General features: G+C 33.7%; 3 protein-coding genes across 3 annotated transcripts; 2 read left to right on the top strand and 1 right to left on the bottom strand.

Annotated features, from left to right (window-relative positions):
- The first annotated feature begins 7,107 nt into the window (after positions 1 to 7,107).
- LOC147943719 (uncharacterized) lies at positions 7,108 to 7,749 on the top strand. The gene has a single exon (XM_087512334.1). It carries the CDS (start codon positions 7,108 to 7,110, stop codon positions 7,747 to 7,749), a length of 642 nt encoding a protein of 213 aa, XP_087368460.1.
- Positions 7,750 to 9,402: 1,653 nt separating this feature from the next.
- LOC147943718 (uncharacterized protein At4g02000-like) lies at positions 9,403 to 10,074 on the top strand. Its single transcript, XM_087512333.1, has 2 exons — positions 9,403 to 9,638; positions 9,786 to 10,074. Exons 1-2 carry the CDS (start codon positions 9,403 to 9,405, stop codon positions 10,072 to 10,074), a joined length of 525 nt encoding a protein of 174 aa, XP_087368459.1.
- Positions 10,075 to 13,982: 3,908 nt separating this feature from the next.
- On the bottom strand, positions 13,983 to 18,521 carry LOC104786786 (abscisic acid 8'-hydroxylase 2). The gene is made up of 8 exons (XM_010512234.2): positions 18,107 to 18,521; positions 17,524 to 17,845; positions 16,948 to 17,100; positions 16,302 to 16,550; positions 15,739 to 15,828; positions 15,456 to 15,641; positions 15,060 to 15,178; positions 13,983 to 14,255 (listed from the first exon to the last, which is right to left on the bottom strand). Exons 1-8 carry the CDS (start codon positions 18,352 to 18,354, stop codon positions 14,165 to 14,167), a joined length of 1,458 nt encoding a protein of 485 aa, XP_010510536.1. The 5' UTR covers positions 18,355 to 18,521; the 3' UTR covers positions 13,983 to 14,164.
- Positions 18,522 to 20,374: the final 1,853 nt, after the last annotated feature.

The raw sequence follows: 20,374 nt of genomic DNA, 5'->3' as shown, positions 1-20,374 counted from the left end.
ATATTGGGCCTTGGACAACATATGGGCTAGCTTTTGTCATATAATAAGAAAACTGGTTATATAAATTGATTATGAAAGTGAAGAGATGTAAACTTGAACAAAAACGTTTCCTCCAAATCACTTATACTAATACAAGTTACACAGTTCCTATTACTTTAGTTCAAAAAAAAAAAACACAGTTCCTATTACTATTGGAGTGTGTTTTTTTTTTTTTTTCAGCAAATCAAATTTACTATTGGAGTGTGTTAATTTTAAGATTAGTTAATAAATTTTTTGTATGTGATGAATTACCTCATGGAAGAAAATAGTGATTTTCCTAAAAATTGTTTTTCTTTCTTCACTTGTGGGTTCATCATATAAATTTATTTTAATTTTCAATGATTAAAAATAGAAATTCTAAAATTGATATTTTTCACGATTATTTTACGTTAATCAACTAAACAGATTTTGCAATTTAAAAATTCTTAAATTTACGACAAAAAAATTTTGGAGATAAAATTTTATTTAACTTTCTCTTTCACCATTTTATCGGATAATTTTAGTTATTACAATTAGTCGGATTACTGTAGACCGAAAATATCAAAATTTTGTTCAACTTTCTCTTTCATCATTTATTCGTCATAACCTAAATAATATCTTCTTGAAAGAGATCTCACGCGGGCATTTCCAAGTGCATCTCCTTTGACAACACTTTCACCAAAATGATATATTTTACATTCTTAAAAGATTAAAGCATTTGTAAACTTTTAATACGTAAGCATTATATATATTTTGTTTTCAAATTTGCTAATTCACATAAACAAGATACAGGTAAAGTCTATGGATACTTGTGAAAAAAAAAACTTAGATCAGTTAGATTTAGACATTAGATTGACATAAATGTAGAAAAAAAAGGGAAAAAAAATATATTTTTCTCAAATTAAATTAAGTACATCAATTGTAATAGTCTTAAAAGGATAAAAAAGAAAAATAAAAAATTAAAAATTAAAAAAAGAGGAACTCATTTTATCATTCATTTGATTAAAAACGAAGTAGTCAACTACTAATCTTAAAACAGTAAAAAAATCAGAAATACAGAAAAAAAAAAAAAAAACTATGATTTTTTTGTTTATATCAATTTAGTAAAGAAAAAGGAAAATAAAATAAGTTTACAAATAGATTACCAGGAATCACATATATGATGTTAGTTTTAAACGATTTTCTAGTTTAGTATTGAAATTATATATTGTTTTACATCTATTTAGTATTAAATTATATGAATTACATTTTAGTGTTTCTAAAAATTTAACCCTTGGTACATATTAGATCTTATAAATTTAGTATTGCAATTACTCATTTAGGGGTGTCAAAAGAGATTAACACTTGCATTCAACTCATCCCCATCATTTGCACTAATATCAATCTTAGAGGATCAATTAATATGAATTAGTTTTAGCAATAGTTAGTACTAATTTATAATTACAAAATTATTAAGCAAGAATTTCAGAAATACTCCTTTTCTAATATCATTTTCAAAAATGTCGACTCTCTAAAATTTTATTAAAAATGCTACTAAAAATATGATATTTATCCAAATATGTGTATATCTTAAAATATCTATAATTTATAAATACTTTTTAACAACTTTTAAAAACTTATTAAGCTTTATAAATATTTGGATCAAGTATCTGAATTGTAGTTACTATTCAAAAGTATCTTATAAAACTATAAATTTTCAGATTTCATTAGGAATATTTTTGAAAATGAATAAATAGAATTGATAGTTTTGAAAAAGATGCACCCAAAAGGTATTTCTTAAAAATTCTCAATTATTAAAGGAAAGAAGCAAATGCTCTTTGTAATTTTCAACATAAATTCACGAATATTTTTTGTTCAGAGGATTAATTTTTGGGATTGTAAATAGAATTAGTTTGTAAAATAGAAAATAGAAATATTATACCTCCAACTCTTTGTGAAGTTTATTTTTATGTCCCTTCTTTCCTTGTACCAATCCTCTATGAGGATCACAATATTCACCATTAATGAAAGCAACTGTTAAAAAAAAAAAATATGATACGTGTAAGAATCAGTTTTTTTTTTTTTTTTTTTTTTTTGCGTTAAACAGGATCCAAAATATGGGATGTAGATACCTTTGACCGGACCCGATTTCCCATTTTTTTAACTTTTAAGTTTATTTTTAGTGAAGTTCCTAATTTGTTCTTTAAATTAGTGACATTCTTTGTAAAAATAAATGTTTTTTTGAAAAGGGTTAAAAATAAAGGTTATTAACATAAATGGTACTCTTTGAAATGTAATTCAAAAATGTTAAATAAATTAAAATTAAATACACTTTTGTCATTGAATATATAGTCACTCACTGTGCTACCAATCAAACTCTTATTATACCTCCACTTAGCCTTCGCCGTAGCTCGTCAAAAAATATTGTTATACCTCCACTATGTTTTCCTAATGATATTTTCGTAATGTGTAGCTACATTGCCCTAATGCCTAATGCAATAAATCTGTATATAGTTCGATAGAACAAAATATTGCTACGTTATCATACCGATGGTTTTAGTAAAATCTGTTACAAATTTAACGGCTTGAATTCGTCAAAATCTGGTACATCGAATTCCCACGAGACCATAGTATGGTCATTTAATATTTATAAATGTGTTATATTTATAAGATTATATAACTTCTCCAACGTACCGCTTAATCTTATGATGTATATTGCTACTCTACTATCAGTTGTGCCAATCAAACTCTATATAACCCTCGTCAACAAAATGTCGTGCATTGTTTTTAAAGAATTATGGCTACTTGAATCATAAGTTTTGACCCAAAAATAACAACTGAAGATATGTATGATAGAAGTAGAAACATATACATAACTTGTCTATGGTAAACAATATATATGAACTTGGGATCAAGCAAAAACTCAATATGGAAATCATGGTACCGTACATCATCTTCTTATAGTAATGTATTTTTTGGCAATGAACTATGGCTACCTATTTTACAAATCTTCGTAAGAAATTAATATATAATGTCTACGTTTTGAAAGACTCGTCATTTACGTCGACTTGAATGAAAATATAAGTTTCGGTAGCTTCACGTATCTAATCCAAAAATACATCGATCGTGTTAATCCCCATTCTCCCTTCTTTTCTTGTACACGTTTTAGTCGTCTCATATCAAATCCTCTCTTTAAAATGAAAACAAAAAAGATTGAGAGAGACACTTCCAAGAACAAATCATGTGAAAACTTTGAGGTAGGGCTTAATCAAAGAGGTACAAGAGAGGGAGGGGGGGGGGGGGGGGACAAATTGGATAAGAAAGGGTTGGAGCATGTTAAATCTCTGTCCACCAAACCCTCGGGATGGTTTAGAGACTCTCAAGTGGACCAATGCAAACCAATTTTACTCTCTAACGAATCTCTGATTCTCTCTGACTTTAGACAGAGACAAATCGGGGACAACGAATTAGATTCATTTCAATCTTATTCGTTTATGGAAGTCAAGAGTTCCACGTAAGGCTTTCTTACAAGATGTGTTAGGTGGAGTCGTTGCATGCACGTATCCGACTGTGAACACGTGGCTACCCATGTTATCACGAGACTTCAACTAAATTAATGTGTTGTCTCCCTTGCATGGCTCAAGGATTTATGTACACTTCCGTGTTTGTGACATGTAATGATAAACTGTTTTCTAATAAAATTATTTATAAGGTTTAAACACAGTTAGTTATTAATAACTATGTATGTATGTAAGTTACGCATCACGTATGTTGTAAACATAAAAGAAAAACTTTCCTTTTTTGGGCTCAGAATACTTTCAATACAATAGAGACTCTTATCCACTCAGAAAAATATCTTGTTGGAAAAATAATTTTTTTTCCTTAGATTTTCACATATTTACATCCTTATTCACTATAATCTGGGTTCTTACTCGTTATCTATCATGTTTTCTTCAAACTTCTTCATAGCCTGTTGCTATCTGTCGATTCTCCCTAAAATCAATTCGGCAATCCCACAATATGTCTTCCTCGATTGATAACATGATCAAAGCATTAGAAGAAGCTGATGAGCCATTTAATCTGCCGAATCTACCTCAGTTTTCTTCGAAGAACACAAACTCGATAAGTTTAATTGGTCGAATTCTCAATCCTGATTGTCAAAATGTCTCGGATATTGTGGATATGCCCAGGAAGTGGCTAATCTATGATCGCTTTAGGGGAGCGGCTCTTTCGAAAGACAAATTTCAATTCATCTTTAAGCACGAACAGGATTTGGAAAAGATACTCCACCATGGGGTTCATACGTACAACCAGTAGACAATAGCCCTTGATAGGTGGGTAGAAACACCTCCACTTGCTTATCTCCAATCAATTCCGATATGGGTACAAATTTGCAATATACTGGTTAACCATCACACGAAAGAAGCAATCAAGGTATTCACAGAATTTGCAGGACCAGGTCTTCAACTCGACTATGATCCATCAATTTCTCAGAACCAGGACTTCGTTCGAGCTGAGATTCTTTTTGATGTTTCAAAATCGCTTCGAAGATCCAAAGTGATAGTTCTTCCCTCTGGTGAAGCTATAACAATTCTTTACGATTATGAAAGGATTCAGAAGAGGTGCTACTTTTGCCAGCGACTCACACATGAACGAGAGAAGTGCCCCCTGTATCTTCAGAAACATAAAGAACTTTAGGGCACAGAGATAAAGCACTTAGTTCATGATAAATCCGCCGTCTTCGATTCTTTTAATTCTCCGACACTGACTTTTCCAACTGAGCAAGACTCGGCTCCTCCAGTTGGGAAGATTAGCATCCCAGCCTTACCCATGCTGTATGAAGACCCATCAGACGCTTAACTTGGAACTCAAGAAGAAACCTTGGAACTTAAAACGGACCTGCCTTTACTCTCTTCAAAAGGTCCTCCAGAACCAGCAAATCTCTATGAAGTTCCCTTGGACTCATCATATGTCTACAATATTCTTAACTCGGATGCTAGCACTTCTGGAACGGAAAAGGCAAATTCTTTGTATAGGAAGAACTCTCTCAAGCCAGCACGAAACAAAAAGGTATTCCACTACTCTATCCTCCAATGAATTCTGAATTAACCTTAGATTCAGGAACCACTTTGTTGGGTAAAAGGAAAGGTTCAGTAGAAGGAAAAAAGGTTCACAAAGTAGGGAAGCACACAAATCAAAAGATGGTCCCTCTAAAGGGACCGTCTACAATCTAATGAGCCTTCTAAGCTAGAATTGTCAAGGTTTGGGATGGTTCCAAGACTTGACAATTCCTCGCCTCAAGGAAATACGTAAAGAACATTTCCGTGAGATTTTGTTTTTGATGGAGACTATGAATAACAGTAATGTCTTGGTAGATATTCAGGAATGGTTAGGATATGATAGAGTGTTTACTATTAACCCTATAGAAAAGAGTGGAGGCTTGGCTTTTTGGAAAAGCAGTGTTGATATTACATTTCTTTCTGTCGATAAGAACCTCCTAGACCTCCATGTTAAGTTTGGTTTAGTAGATTTCTTTGTCACGTGTGTATATGGAGATCCGATGTTTACTTCCTGGCCATTAGTTTGGGAAAAACTAATGCGTACTGGACTAACACGAAAAGAAAGTTGGAGTATGGTTGGAGACTTCAATGAAATTCTGAACAATTAAGAGAAAATAGGAGGACCTAGAAGAAGCGAGGCCTCCTTCCTACCCTTTGAGAACAAGCTCAGAGCCTGTGATATGATGGAACTTCCCTCCTCTGGTAATAGCTTCACTTGGGGAGGCAAAAGAAATGACTTATTGTTCCAGAGCAAGTTAGATAGATGCTTTGGGAATAAAAACTGGTTTCACTTATTCCTAGCCTCCAATCAGAAATTCTTAGAAAAGAGAGGATCAGATCATAGACCCGTTTTAGTCAAACTTTTATTCTCAAGAAGTCCTTACAGAGGAAATTTCTGATTTGATAAACGGCTTTTAAATAAGCCTCTGGTTAATGAAGCTATCTCCCATGCTTGGTTCAACAATTACTCTTCATCTATCTCATCAGTTGCAGGAAAAGATTCGAAGATGCAGGAAGGCCTTAAGCAATTGGAAAAAGGAAAACAAACTCAACTCCTTGGATAAGATTAATCACCTTCAATTTGCTTTAGATCAGGAACAATCTTCCTCCTTTCCTTCCCTTGCTCACGTTCATGGTCTTAAGAATCAGTTGATTTTAGCCTATAGAGAAGAAGAGACTTATTTGAGTCAGCAGAGTCGTGAAAAATGGCTACAGGAAGGAGACTGTAATACAAAAAAATTTCATGCCTCTGTCCAAGCAAATAGATCAAGAAATAGAGTTCACACCTTGATTGATACTAATGGTAACATTCAAAAATCAGAGGCTTCAAAAGGAGAGGTAGCTATCAATTACTTCAAGGAATTATTCCAATCATCTAATCCATACAGCTTTGATTGGTTATTCCATGATTTTCAACTTAAAGTTTCTGCTCAGATGAATGAAATTTTGATAAGTAAGTGACTAGTGGAGAGATTAAAAAGCGGTTTTTTCAATTAATCCCACTAAGGCTCCGGGAGCAGATGAAATGACAGGCTTGTTCTTTCAACATTATTTGGAAATCATTGGTCCTCAGGTTACAGAGGAAGTGCAGAGTTTTTTTACAACTGGATCCTTCCCATCTAAATGGAACTACACTCAGCTCTGTCTAATCCCTAAAGTCAGAAATTCCAATCTAATGTCAGATCTTAGGCCAATTAGTTTGTGTTCAGTCCTTTATAAGATTATATCCAAGATTATAGCCTCAAGACTGCAACCCTTTTTACTTGAATTAGTATCCCCCACACAGTCAGCTTTAGTTTCTAAACGTCTAATTTCTGACAACATTTCAATCGTCCATGAAATGGTTCATGCGTTAAGAACTCATCCCTTAATTTCTTCTGAGTACTTGGCAATAAAATATGATATGTCCAAAGCTTTTGACAGATTAGAATGGACTTATCTTCGAAGATTATTATTGGCTTTAGGCTTCCATCATAGATGGGTTCAGTAGATAATGTTTTGTGTCTCCACAGTAACTTATTATGTTCTGCTAAACGATCAATCTTACGGCATGATCAACCCTCAAAGAGAATTGAGACAGAGTGATCCTATTTCTCACTTCCTCTTTGTTCTTTGCACTGAATGTCTTACTCACTTGTTGAATAGAGCTGAGTCTGAAGGGTCAATACAAGGAATAAAGTTTTATAATTCTGGACCATCTCTCCATCATCTCTTTTTTGTTGATGATAGTCTTTTTAGCTGTAAAGCTTCAATCTATCAAGTTAACAACCTACAAAGTATCTTGCGATCTTATGGTGATATGTCTGGTCAGCGAATCAATGTTAACAAATCTTCGATCACTTATGGCTCTAAAGTAGATCAGCAAACTCAGAGCTCTATAAAGTCACTAACTGGAATTCACAACGAAGGAGGTGCAGGATCCTACTTAGGTCTTCCAGAATGCTTTAGTGGCTCAAAGGTGGATATACTCGACTATGTTTTTGTTCGGCTGAAATCTAGACTCTCAGGATGGTTTGAACATACTCTATCTTTAGGATGCAAGGAAATACTTTTGAAAGCAGTAGCTCTGGCTTTGCCTGTTTATGCAATGACATGTTTTAAACTTCCCATTACAACTTATCAAAAGCTTACATCTGCAATGTCTGCTTTTTGGTGGAACTCAATGGAACACAAGAAAAGATTCATTGGATAAGTTGGGATAAGCTATGTTTAACGAAAGATCAAGGAGGGCTGATCCGTGGCTCTTAGAGAATGGAAGAAGAAGAATTCCCTTAATGAAAAATATTTTCATTAATCTGGATTTGAAGGTTGCTACTCTAATTAACTTGTCCACGAGAAAATGGAATCAAAGCTCACTAGAGGAATTATTTTATCCCACAGATGTGGGTATTATTTTAGAGAATAATCCAGTGATTTCAAAATCAGACTTTTGGAGTTGGATATATACTAAGAGTGGAGATTTTTCAGTAAAAACAGGGTACACTCTAGCAAGTCAAGTGCTTAAACCGAATATGATCTCGGAAGCAGAAATGAAACCCTCTATCAATGATCTAAAGAACCAGGTGTGGTCTCAACATGCTCCTCCAAAAATTAAAAACTTCATTTGGAGAGACTTAAGTGGAGCTATTGCTGTTGCAGACAGACTGGAAAGTAGAGGATTGAGTAAAGACCTGAGATGTCAATTTTGTGAACAGGAAAAAGAATCTATTAATCATGTTCTTTTCTATTGCTCAATTGCTAGACAAGTATGGGCACTGTCTGAGATCCCAACCCCTGAAGAAGGTTTTGCTAAGTTCTCAAAATATGCTAATATCTCCTACTTGCTTTCTTTAGATAAGAATCAGAACATCCCTCATTATATTAGGAAAAATTTTCTCTGGATACTTTGGTACCTTTGGAAACATAGAAATGAGTTATTTTTTGAAGGAAAATCGAAGGATATTCTGGGTTTGGTCCTCAAAATAAGAGAGGAATCAACGTTATGGATTAATGCTCAAGGTTTAGAAAGTCGACAGGCTAGTTCCAAATTTTTTGATCGAGGAAAGGGTTCACTGGATTGGATTCCTCCTCCTAAGTCATGGTTGAAATGTAATATTGGAATGCGTTGGTGAAAACTACTAATACAGGGGGCTTTTCTTGGGTTTTTCTCTAACATTACAAATTTGTTAGAAGCCAAGTTTCAAAGTATCATCTGGGCTATTGATAGTATGGTTAATCATCATATCAATCAGGTGATCTTCTCTTCTGAAGCCTTTGAAATGATTAATGCAATCAACAGTCCTCAAGAATGACCTTCTTTCCAATTCTATGCATCGGAAATTAAAAGAGGTCTCTGCTTCATAAAAGAGTGGACAATGGAGAATGTACATTCTCATTCCAATCAAGGAGCTACCCTTATTGCCCATAGTGCGACTCAACAAAAAAATTTCCAGTCGTACGTAGCAATGGGTCATCCAAGGTGGCTAAATTCTCTTTTTGCTTCAGAAGAATGGAAAATACATAGACTCCTCTTTGACTGATATGTTTGACTTCGTTATAAGCTTAATTTTTTTGAAGAGGTTTGATAGACGTTTTTTTGTCTCTACCCAGTTTTTTCCTTCAATGAGTTGACTTTTTCTGATAACCTTCACTTATCTTATTTCTATCTTATCACACTTCTCCCAATCTTTTTGTTTCTACTGCAGTAGATATTTTCTCCCTTGGTTCTGCTGTTTGGATAATCCTTGCAGTAAACATATAATTTTATTACCTCTTCCCTTCTCTTATTTAACCCTACTATTTATCATATATAAATACCCTCTTCTAGCGCTTTCAAACCTCAATGTTCTCCCTTCAAGTGAGACTAATGGAGAAGGACCTTTGGGATGAGATTCAAAATTTAGCACTAGGGAGAGAAGACCCAGAGTTCTTAATTCCAAACTCCGACTATGAAGATTTCCTAGCAAGCAACAGGCTCAGCTTGATAGCCAGACCACTTAACCCAGTGGATCAAAATTTGTTTGAAGTGGCGGCAAATCTTCCTACAGTCTGGGGACTAGCATCTTCAGTTCATGGCAGAGTTCTCGATGACCGTTTTATCCAGTTTCAGTTCTAGTCTGAAAGAGATCTGATATCAGTACTTCGACGTGAACCATGGAGCTTCAATAGATGGTTTGTTGCCTTGCAAAGATGGGATGACTAACCACAGTTGGATTTCTTAACCTCTTTAGATCTTTGGGTTTAAATCAGGGGTCTCCCTATCTCTTATGTCTCTGCTAAAACTATCCGCATAATAGCTAGATCTGTAGGGGAGTTAGTGCAGTTGGACTTTGAGGATTCAGTTACCAACCAGATTTCATTCCTCCGTGTGAAAATCAGGGTCTCCATAACTGATCGCTTTAGGTTTTTCAGAAGAGTGAGATTTCAAACAGGTGACAGAGCTATGCTTGGCTTCCAGTACGAGAAGATGGAAAACATTTGTACTAATTGTTGCAGGATTATGCATCCTACCTCTAGATGTCCCTTTGAGCCTATCTGATGTGACCCGAGGACGCGGTCACGGCACGGACGCGGCTTAAGCTCTCAGCCAACCTTCAAACGGTAGAACTTTCCTCGGCACAGATTCTGGGCTTCAGATCTAGGGAAGAAACGAACGAGGGAAACAAAGTTTGACAGGATTCAAACGAGCCGTTTAGGAGATACGTCGAGAAGCCACGAATGGATCGATCGGATAGTACGGGTGCGGAACAAACGAACGAATGGTTGCGGTGGAAACGTTGGTGGGGACGAGTTGAGATGATTTAGTAAAGAACTCGAGAACTTATGGCAGAAGACTCGAGGTTGCGAAGGGGAAAGATGGGAAGCGAAGTGAGGGGAAATTACGAGTGGATCGAGAGACGACACAAGAGGTTTGGCTCTCCTCTTGATACGGTCTCTAACAAGGTCGAACCCGGTTCGAGGCTTGTTAGGATTTTCTCAAGGTTCAATCCCGGATTGAAGAAAGAGAAGAGTGAGACAAGTTTCAAGAATCTCTCTTGAAGAAAAGTTTTATTTTCATATAAGTCTAAGGAGGAACAAGGGCTTAAGGAGAGTTTAAATAGCTAGGTCTAGATAGGAGCTTAAGGACACACGGATTCATCTTGATCCGCACATCATCCTTTTGACGTGTCCCCTTTACAAAGAGAACACATCGCCACCTTTTGACTAACACGCTTAGCCACAAACACTCTCCAACGTTCACAAACATAAGGATCAAAAGAGAATATTCTCAAGTTCAAAATTAAACCAAAAATAAGAGAGAAAGAGAGATAACTGCCTTGGCCTTGTGCGTGAAGCAACTTAGCCTTTAGGCGTTTTGCGTTTAGCTCCATGCCTCGTTAAAACCTTCTCCGGTAAACCCATTGAGACAAACCCGGAGTGAGGAAAAAGAGTACACTTCCTAGCTTAACGACTTAACCATCTTCACTCTTGGGTAAGAGTGAAGACTAAGCGAACTGAGCCTTCGGAGTCTTCATGGGGTGGCTGGCATTGGACGAATGTTCGGACAAATAGGTTGAGCCGCTGCTTGGCCGCCTTTGCTGAGCTCTTGGAACGTGTGGTGGCTCCGGGAAGGATTGTTGGAGCCTTGGTCGCGTCTGAAGAGGTTGCCCTGGTCGCGTCCGATGCGTCTTGGTCAGGCGTCTCGGTCGCGTCCGGCGTGTCTTGGTCTTCTTGGCCGAGGTCGCGTCCTGCGATCACATCACTATCAATCCTAATTACTACAACAACCAAGATGATCAAGCTCATCAACGGAGAAACGATGGACTCGAGGATCCGGACTCAGCCCCTATCTCACAACAATCAAGCCCTGTCGCTCAAGTCCCTGTTTTGATTCAAGAGAATCAGAATCCTCCTCCCCAGAAAAGATCGAATCCTTACTTTTCCTTAGCCTTCCCTCATTTTGACTTATCGGGTAAAGAAGAATCTATAGGATCAAATCTCGATGGTAAATCTCCTCCCAAGATGCAGTCTAAGTATGAAGTGGGAGAATGTTCAAAAAGAAAGCTGAAGGTTAATCCAAACAAGGAACTCCCAATGAAGAAGAGAGCAAGTTTGCCGGACCATGACAGAGAAGATACTCATCAATTACTTTATCCTTCTTGATCACTTTTTTAGTTCTGTCAAGTTAACTTTTTGATGTGAATAGTTCTTCCCTTCAATTAGGCATAATGGCCTATGGTTTAATGATATTAGTTATGCAGTATGAAGCGGAATGTCACTGAAGAAGATTAGGCTTTAGCTTTCTGTTGGATTTTCGAAGTTAAGTTAATTCCTGATTTTGGTATTTTTCACTTTGAGTTGTATGTTTAAATTTTGATGTACCTTGTAACTCCCTGTGTAATATTGTAATCAGTTGTTGACCTGAGATCTTCTTCTTAGGCTTAATAAAATTACCCCTTTGTGGAAAAAAGAAAAACTATGTATGTATGTATATGTCATTAATAATACAACGAACTAGATAATAATCCGCGCTGGTAGCGGGGAGAATTTGTTTTTTTTATTTTGTTATTTGTTAATATTATGTTTATGTTGTATCATTCATTTACATGTTATATAATATAGTACTATATGGTGAATTTTGATTCATATTAAACTACTAATAGGTAGGCCTGGAAACTACTACCGATACCCGAATTGGACCCGTTTTTCGGTTTGTATCCGTCCCGGAAAAAGGTACCCGCAGTTTTAGGGTCAAGTGAAGGGTATAATAATTATATTATCCATGAATAATGATCGAGTATCGGATATTAATTTAATTTTTGAGCGTCTCGTTACCCATCTCATTACCCGACTCATAAATACATGTTAATATTTTTGTACAATAATGTTACCAGTGTGAGGAAATATTTATGTAAATCTGGATTTGTTTGTTACAAAATAATAGTAGAAAATTTATTAATTCTATACCTTTTATAAAATTATATATTTAATTTACTTAAGGTCATACTCTGATTTCGACCCGTAGTTGGTACTACTATTTTTGTTTGGTGCAATATCAAATTCGTTAATTATACATTTGGTAAAGCCAAAAATATCCAACAAAACATGTATTGACCCGTGATTTGATATTACAAATTGATGTGATCGTGTTTAGAGATTTTAATATACCAAATTTACAAATTGAAGTTATTGGTATAACATGTTGTATATTAATTTTATAGGTGAAAATTACAATTAGATTATGTATATTATCAATATTATATACTTATTATTGTTTATATAGTGAATATTATGTATAAACAATTAAGTTTTAGCCAATTAAATAGTTTGTTATTATTTCCTAAGATTTATGAAACAATAAATAGAGTTTTTTTATTTTGTAAACAAATTTAAACTTTTCTTTTGTTAGTTATTAGAATAATTAAAATATAATAGCATTTTTGTAATATGTCACATTAGAAACTGGTTAAATTTTTAATAACATAGGTTAAATATATATATATATATATATATATATTTTTTTTTAAAATAGAAACAATGTTGTATCCTAATTTTAATATATATTTGTTATTATTAAATGATTTAGATATGTAAATATTTAATTTTAGTTTTATAAATAAATTTAAGTTTTATAATTTTCTAAAGAGTTTGTTATTGTTTTCTAAGATTTCTGAAACAATAAATAGAATCTGTTTAATTATTTTATTATATAATTTTGAAATAATTTTATTATTATTTTGTTAAATAATTTCAAAATTATTTTATTAATAATTTCTTATAATCTAATAAATGAATAATTACTATTTTTTAGATAATCATTTTCAAATTACAATAAATTAATTTTAAGATTCTATTATTATATTTTGTATTAAAATACAGTGATATTTTGTATAATATTTTACATAGAATATGATTATTTGTTTAAAAGGTTGCTTAAATAAATATAGAGATTAAACTTTACAACTAGTATATAAACAGAATACGCATGCTTCCGTACAAAACAATTACGTCGACCTCAGCTTTATATGTCTGAACGGAATCTTAAACAATGATCCGATAAAGGAAACAAACGAATATTTTTATTGGTTGAGAACTTGAAACTAATAGATCAAATATTCGTTTGTTAATAAAAAAAAGTAGATTAAATATTTAGGATCTGGAAAATCTTGTAAATAAATCAAAGGTTACGAAGATTCAAAAAAAAAAAAAAAAATCAAAGTCCTTGAATGCACCGAAACAAAAATTCAGATGCAAACATGAAACATTTATCAATTTTAAAATCTGAATATATGTGTGTGTAATTTCCTCTAACACAATTTCTCAAAATTTGGTTGGCTCGGATCCAAACACAAATATTTCAACGCAACTGTCACAACATGATAGCAATAAGCTAGTTGGATGAGAGCAATAATAAGCTAGTTGGAGATCTATAATAGTATTCGAAGATATCTAAACTAGTCCAACCAATGAAAATAAAATTTATTTATTAATTGCAACTTTACATAAATAATAATATATTTACAAAAAGAAAACGGGCCAAAATTGGAGGCCATTTTAAAGATGAAAAAAAACTCTACTTGTAGAGCAACTAAATTATTTGATTAAAAATAATATAAACAAAAAAAAAAGTTCCAAATATGCCTTAGGCTTTAAATTGGAGTTACTCTTATCGGTAAACCCTTCTTTGGCACTGGGAAAGGACCATACTGTATTCCTTCATCGCCTCCTTCAACTTTCCACCTGCAAATTAAAATCCAAACCTCATTAATTATATTATACAATCATCAATAATTTGATGACTGATAGTAATACTAAGTTATACAAACAATCTCAGAAAAAAACGAGATTCACATCTTTTGTGTTGGACCATATATGGGCAAGGTACTAATTTGACAGGTCGCCGATTCACATGTTTTGACAATTCTTTTTTGGGGTACTACAAATCAATGTTATCAACATATATATCTACTTACTAACACAAACACAAACGCACACACAAATACAAATATCTACTCAAGAAGTTCTCAAGAATAAAACAAAAACTAAAGATTGATTCTTATATTAGATCTCTTATACAGCTGGCGATCTCTTTCCAATTCTTTATCATCACAAGTTTTTTTTTTCACGCCATGGGTCCAATGACTCTTTATTAACACTAGTTCACATCTTCAATAAAACACGAAATTAAGATACAAAAAACCAAACATTTTAAATGCATATATGACAATATGACATCATAAAGTGATGACGTCGTACAATATATAAATTTGGAGTCGAATATAGATTATGCAATTTACGTTTGCAAGCAATATTTACGTTTGCCAGCAATATTTACGTAGATAATATCTATATTATATATATTTTCAGGAAATTTGAAGTTTTGTAATTGTTAAACTCAGAAAAATAGAGAATGAAAATTCAAAACTTTATAAACTCTAACTTGGTGAAGAATGGCATATAATAGAACTGAGACACAAAATTAGAGTTCTTCATTAAAAAGCTCGAAAATATTATATACCAAAAGAAAATAATTACAATATATACCTGAAGGAAGTAGTGAGGTGGTGAAGGAGGATAAGCATCTCAAGTTTAGCCAGCTCACTTCCTGGACATGAGTGCACTCCATTCCCAAATGGCATGTACGTGTAAGGTTTTGGTGACACCTGTCAACATCACAAGATGTGAGATGTCATCTACATGCAATGCAAGTCTATCCAAGTCCCCACAAAGTTGACTAAACCCTAGATTTTGACATTGAGTTCGTTCGATGTTTTACTCTTCATCCATCTATCTTTCACCAACAATAATTTTTCGTTGGTACGCATCCATATACCACAGGACTAGTAGTCGAGAGTCATTGTTCCATGTCTCAGTCACCTTATTATCTACCCATGCATAATGATCTACGTAGTTGATAATCTTATTTCATTATAGATATACCTCGAATCTAGAAGGATCAAATTTTTCGGGATCGGGGAAATATTCAGGAGAGTGATGGATTCGCCGGAAAAGAGGAAGAACCTTCCAACCCTTTGGGATCAAGTAGCCTTCAAATTCGACGTCTTGTACTGCTTCTCTAAATGTAAAGGACAATACACTTGCTGCTCTTTGTGTCTCTTGTATCACCTACCAAAAGTACGTATCATAACACCATTAATTGATTGTACCATCGAACATTATAATGACATCATCATTACAAATGATACATTGAAATGGTATATACCCTTGAAGTCAGTGGCATTTTTCTTGTATCTTCCCATGAGATTCTCCGCTTTTCTTCTCTTATTTTTTGTCGGATGCGTAGTTGCTCCCTCTATTAAATTGAAAATAAGGATAAGAATATTAAATGGCTTCTTGGCTAGAAAACAATTTTTTATATCAGAATTGGAAAAGTGCAATAACAAAACCATAATTATAAAATCGTGTGCTATTAAATAAAATAATATACTAACATATTTGTGGAAAAATCCATCAGAAACCAAATGTACCATCAAAGGTTAGAAAATATTCATCATTTAAATGTATGTAGTATGATAGTTTAAAAAAAACTATTGTAATGGAGGCAAGAGATATAACTATTTCATTTCAGAAAAAAAAGAGAGGAGATATAACTATTTTCTCAAACCTTTTGTTGCGATAACATCTTTCCATATATGAAACCTTTTGTTGGTTCAAAATCAAATCCTATCCTTAAACAGTTAAGACACTATTTTCTAGATGATCCTTAATTAACATGCAAAAGATAAACTTGAAAAGTAAAGAAAAATTAAAAAGAAAGTTGCTTACGGTGACTTCTTGAAGGAGATTGGGGTTGTCGTGTAAGTACTTGAGAAGCCAAGTTAAGACAGAAGCGGTGGTGTCGGTGGCAGCGAAGATTACCCCGATGATGTTGTCGGCGATCTGTGAATCACTCAACCCGTTACGTTTCTGATCCTTTGCTCCGAGAAGTACTCCCAAGAGTCCTCCTCCTTCTCTCCCACTCTCCCTTCTCTTCTTTATCATTCTCCTTAATTCTTCACTTAATTCCCTTCGTGCCTTAATTTTCCAATTACCAAAAATAAAACATTCATTTATGGGATTGAGATTAACCCTAATTTATGCATCATTTATTTTTTTATTAAAACACTCAATAAAATAGAATAAAGTGAATGGAAGTATTTTCATCACATCAACAAACATCTATGTCTTGAAGATGACTTTGTCTTTATGTTTTTGTGAAAAGAATCTACAACCTATGTCAAATAATATCGCACACGTGTGGTCCCCAAAGACCTAAACTGTACAATCTTGTTGCCCAATTCTTTTGTGGTATTTTACGAATCTACATTGAATTGTCACGTTCAACGTACGCATTACTTAACAGAATTTAAAGAATCATCTCTATCTACCCCGATCATGAGCTTCATATATACATAGTTCATAAGTTTTATACCTTCATGGATTTGTGAAAAAGTGTGCCAGGTAAGTTTAGAGGCATGGAGTTGTAACCCTTTTCTAGACGTTGATAAAGAAGCTTAATTGCTTCAATTTCAGTGGGCTCCTCTTTGTCTCCAAACGCTGACATGATCGCCACATCGAATGCATACTACACCCACAAATCCAATTTCCTCTCAAATCAATACTTTCATAAAGATTCGATACAAAACAAAACCATATATAGCGGACCCTCAAACACCATGGTTCTGCTATTCAAAATAAATAAATAAAAAACTTCTAAGTGTATGTTTTAGATTTTGTCCACATATTTAATTAGAAAAAAGCAAACAAACAAATATCTTTACAGGACATTTTTCCTGAATGGAATTTTTATTTCATATGATTGTAGTGTACAAAACAAAATTTAGTCATAAAACAAATTTCAAGTTTGTTTTCTTTCCTGAACTATTCTTTTTCCTTTAAGAAAGTGAGGCCCGCAAAATTTGGAAATCATTTTTGTCAATATTTTCTTTTCGAATGCCTCAAAGGACCGTCCATGCATATAACCCAAAAATAGATCAAAGAGACATACTCGTTTCATGTATTCGAGGGTGTTGATGGACTTTTGTGATGTCCAAGAGGAGAGGGTTTGGAGGACAAGGAGCTCGATGTGAGAGACGGTTGGTCTGAGAGCAGAAGGCATGAAAGATGACTGAACGAGCCGCTTGAGGGTAGAATGGTACGGACCTTGGTGGAAAAAGAGAGCATCTGGTCCAATCATACGCTCTTTGCTAGAAGGGTAAGTTGGCTTGAACAAGTGCGCTTTGCTCACTAAGACCATTCGAGCCGCCTCTGGACTGCTTATCATCACACATGGACATCCCAATATGTGCGTCTTGAATATATCCCCGTACCTGCGGATCCCATTTTTCACACTTAGATTATTTTTCGGAATTTGTGCCACAAAAACATATTTTTATCATAAGAAAAGTGATTATTATGACTAAATTAATAGTGAAAAGACTTGAATTTAGTTGGATTGGTAATGTGAATCCTTCAACCATCTAATTTATTGGTTAACGGATACATATTGAACGATACACCTAAGGTTAATATATATGTCATTAATTCATGCCTATTTATGTATGTAGCTACGTAGGAGAAGAAAAGAGTACTTGTTTTGGCGAGTGGCGAAGAAGGAATTGGGATTTTCTGTGTAGAGGCGGAGTGTCTCTCCTATGTAAGGCAACCCCATAGAGCCAGGCGGTAGCCGTCGTCTTTTCTCTTTCCGGTGCAACCGCCATTGAAGCACTAACACTACTACTACTATTACAACTACACTTGTTATTGTGATTAGTGCCGATTCATCAGCATAAACAGAGGAGAAGAAAATAAAAGAAGATGGTGTCGATGACATTTGCATTATCAGGAAGTGATTTAGGTGAATTATTTTTCTATATGAATATGTAGTTTTAGTTAGGAATTGTGTGTGTGTTCGTTCTTGTTAGTGACTTTTGCTTGAAGATTATTAAGGGGTTTATATAGCTATAGTTGAGGTGGAAAGACACTTCATTCCTGGCCTTTCTTTCTTTTTTTTACAAAATTTATTTTTATGACAATTTTATACAATTTATTTTTATGACAATTTTATAATAATCCCAATTTTGCCGCCAATGAATATACCGTATTATTTGCAAAATAAAAATAACAATACCGTAAATCTTTTTTTTTTCGTATTTACTTTTTTTGCAGTTCAAAAACATTTGCCGACGGTTCTTTGGTCCAATAAACACAAAGTTGGAAACTGCATATAGGCTACAAATAGAATATGCTAGAAGAATAGAAGATATACATACCGTTATATAATTTAGAATTCTTATCAACAATTGATTTTAATTTTTCTCTGTAGATATTTTATACGCACAAAGTTTTCGGCGCTGAACTCTTCATGTGGTTATTGTTCACCTAAATTATATATTCAGGATGATTTTATATTTCTTTGTTGATAAGAAAATATGTACGGAACAAGAAAGGAGAAAATAATGTGCAAGTTCATTGGTATTTGTGTATTTGGACTGTATTAGCGTTTTTATTTTACTTGCCCTTTGGCTAACCCCACACTACACTTTAGTGACCACAGAAAAACAAAGACCTTAGTTCATCATTTTTTTCCTCTTGAGATAATTGGGATCCACTGAAAATGTTGTATGGTTGAGTTCTCTTGTCAGCAAGAAAAAATCTAGCAAAGTTAAAACTCTTTTCTTCTTCTTCTTCTTCTTCTTTTTTTTTGGTTTTTCTTGTAGAAATTATTAATGCTTCCATTAGATAAACAAATACTACGTTTGATTTTTTCTATTTTTGTTTTTGTTTTTGTTTTATGAGGATGAATCTTTTTCTCTGTACGATGTGATAGTTAATTATTTTTATGTATACACAGTGACAGTAGAAGATAATACAAAGAATCTTTTCACTAAACAACAATTGAAAACATCATAATTTAAGAACATGATAATATAAGTTTCTTTGTCCATCAAGTAAAATGGATCAAAACAAGTATTGATAGTAAGTTAAATTATTTTATCATAACAAGTTATTTTTCTAGGTCGGCATCTAGTTTATAATGAACATTAAAAAAAAAAAAGAATCTAAGTTATTAGATATAAGGTTTTTACTCTGGTCACATAAAACCTTTCTCTTACTATTATCGAAAACTTAATACTTACGTTGAGAAATTACATACGTGAGCTAAACCTTAGCTTATTATCTCAGTAAAATAATAACACTTATATATAACTGATGTATATGGTTGTTCGTTGTAGTGAAAGGGCTGCTTAGTGGATAAGTTGGATAAAGATAATACAAATATAGCATTTGAAGAGGTTTGAAAGAAAATAAATAACGTAGCCCGTGACATCCTGAGGAATCCACGTACGCAGAGACGAGTACCAGAGATCACTGCAAGATTCAGTAACCGCTTCGCTGAAACTCCTCAGCTACTCACACTTCAAGTTTTCCTCCTCCTTAAGATACTTCCCTTCGTTTTATTTTTTTGTAAGTCCTAGGTATATATATATTTTCATGAAATTAAAAATAAACGTTCTTACTAGTATTTCTCATACTCATTTTTTTGGTCGGCGATCGCATATTTGTTATAGTCAGTTTTGTTTTTTTTTGGGTGCGGGCTTAAGTATACTGGTGAAATACTTTGCACATCTTAGAGTAATAGAAGTGCGTTTGATAAAAACACAAGTGTCTTCTTTCAAATATTGTGTATAGGCAAGGACTAAAAGATAAATAATTTCAAATAATTATAAATTGTGCATAGTAAATTGAGAAAATCATATAAACTGAAACAAATATGTTTTTAAACATCTAACAAAATGGAATAACCACAGACTAAGTCTGGAAAGAAAAAAAGAAGCTCTCTTTCCCCCGGTTTTTTA

The sequence above is a fragment of the Camelina sativa genome, chromosome 5, assembly GCF_030686135.1.
Source record: "Camelina sativa cultivar CO46 ecotype springtype chromosome 5, ASM3068613v1".
Taxonomy (NCBI): Eukaryota; Viridiplantae; Streptophyta; class Magnoliopsida; order Brassicales; family Brassicaceae; genus Camelina; species Camelina sativa.
This window is presented reverse-complemented; position numbering and strand designations above follow the sequence as displayed.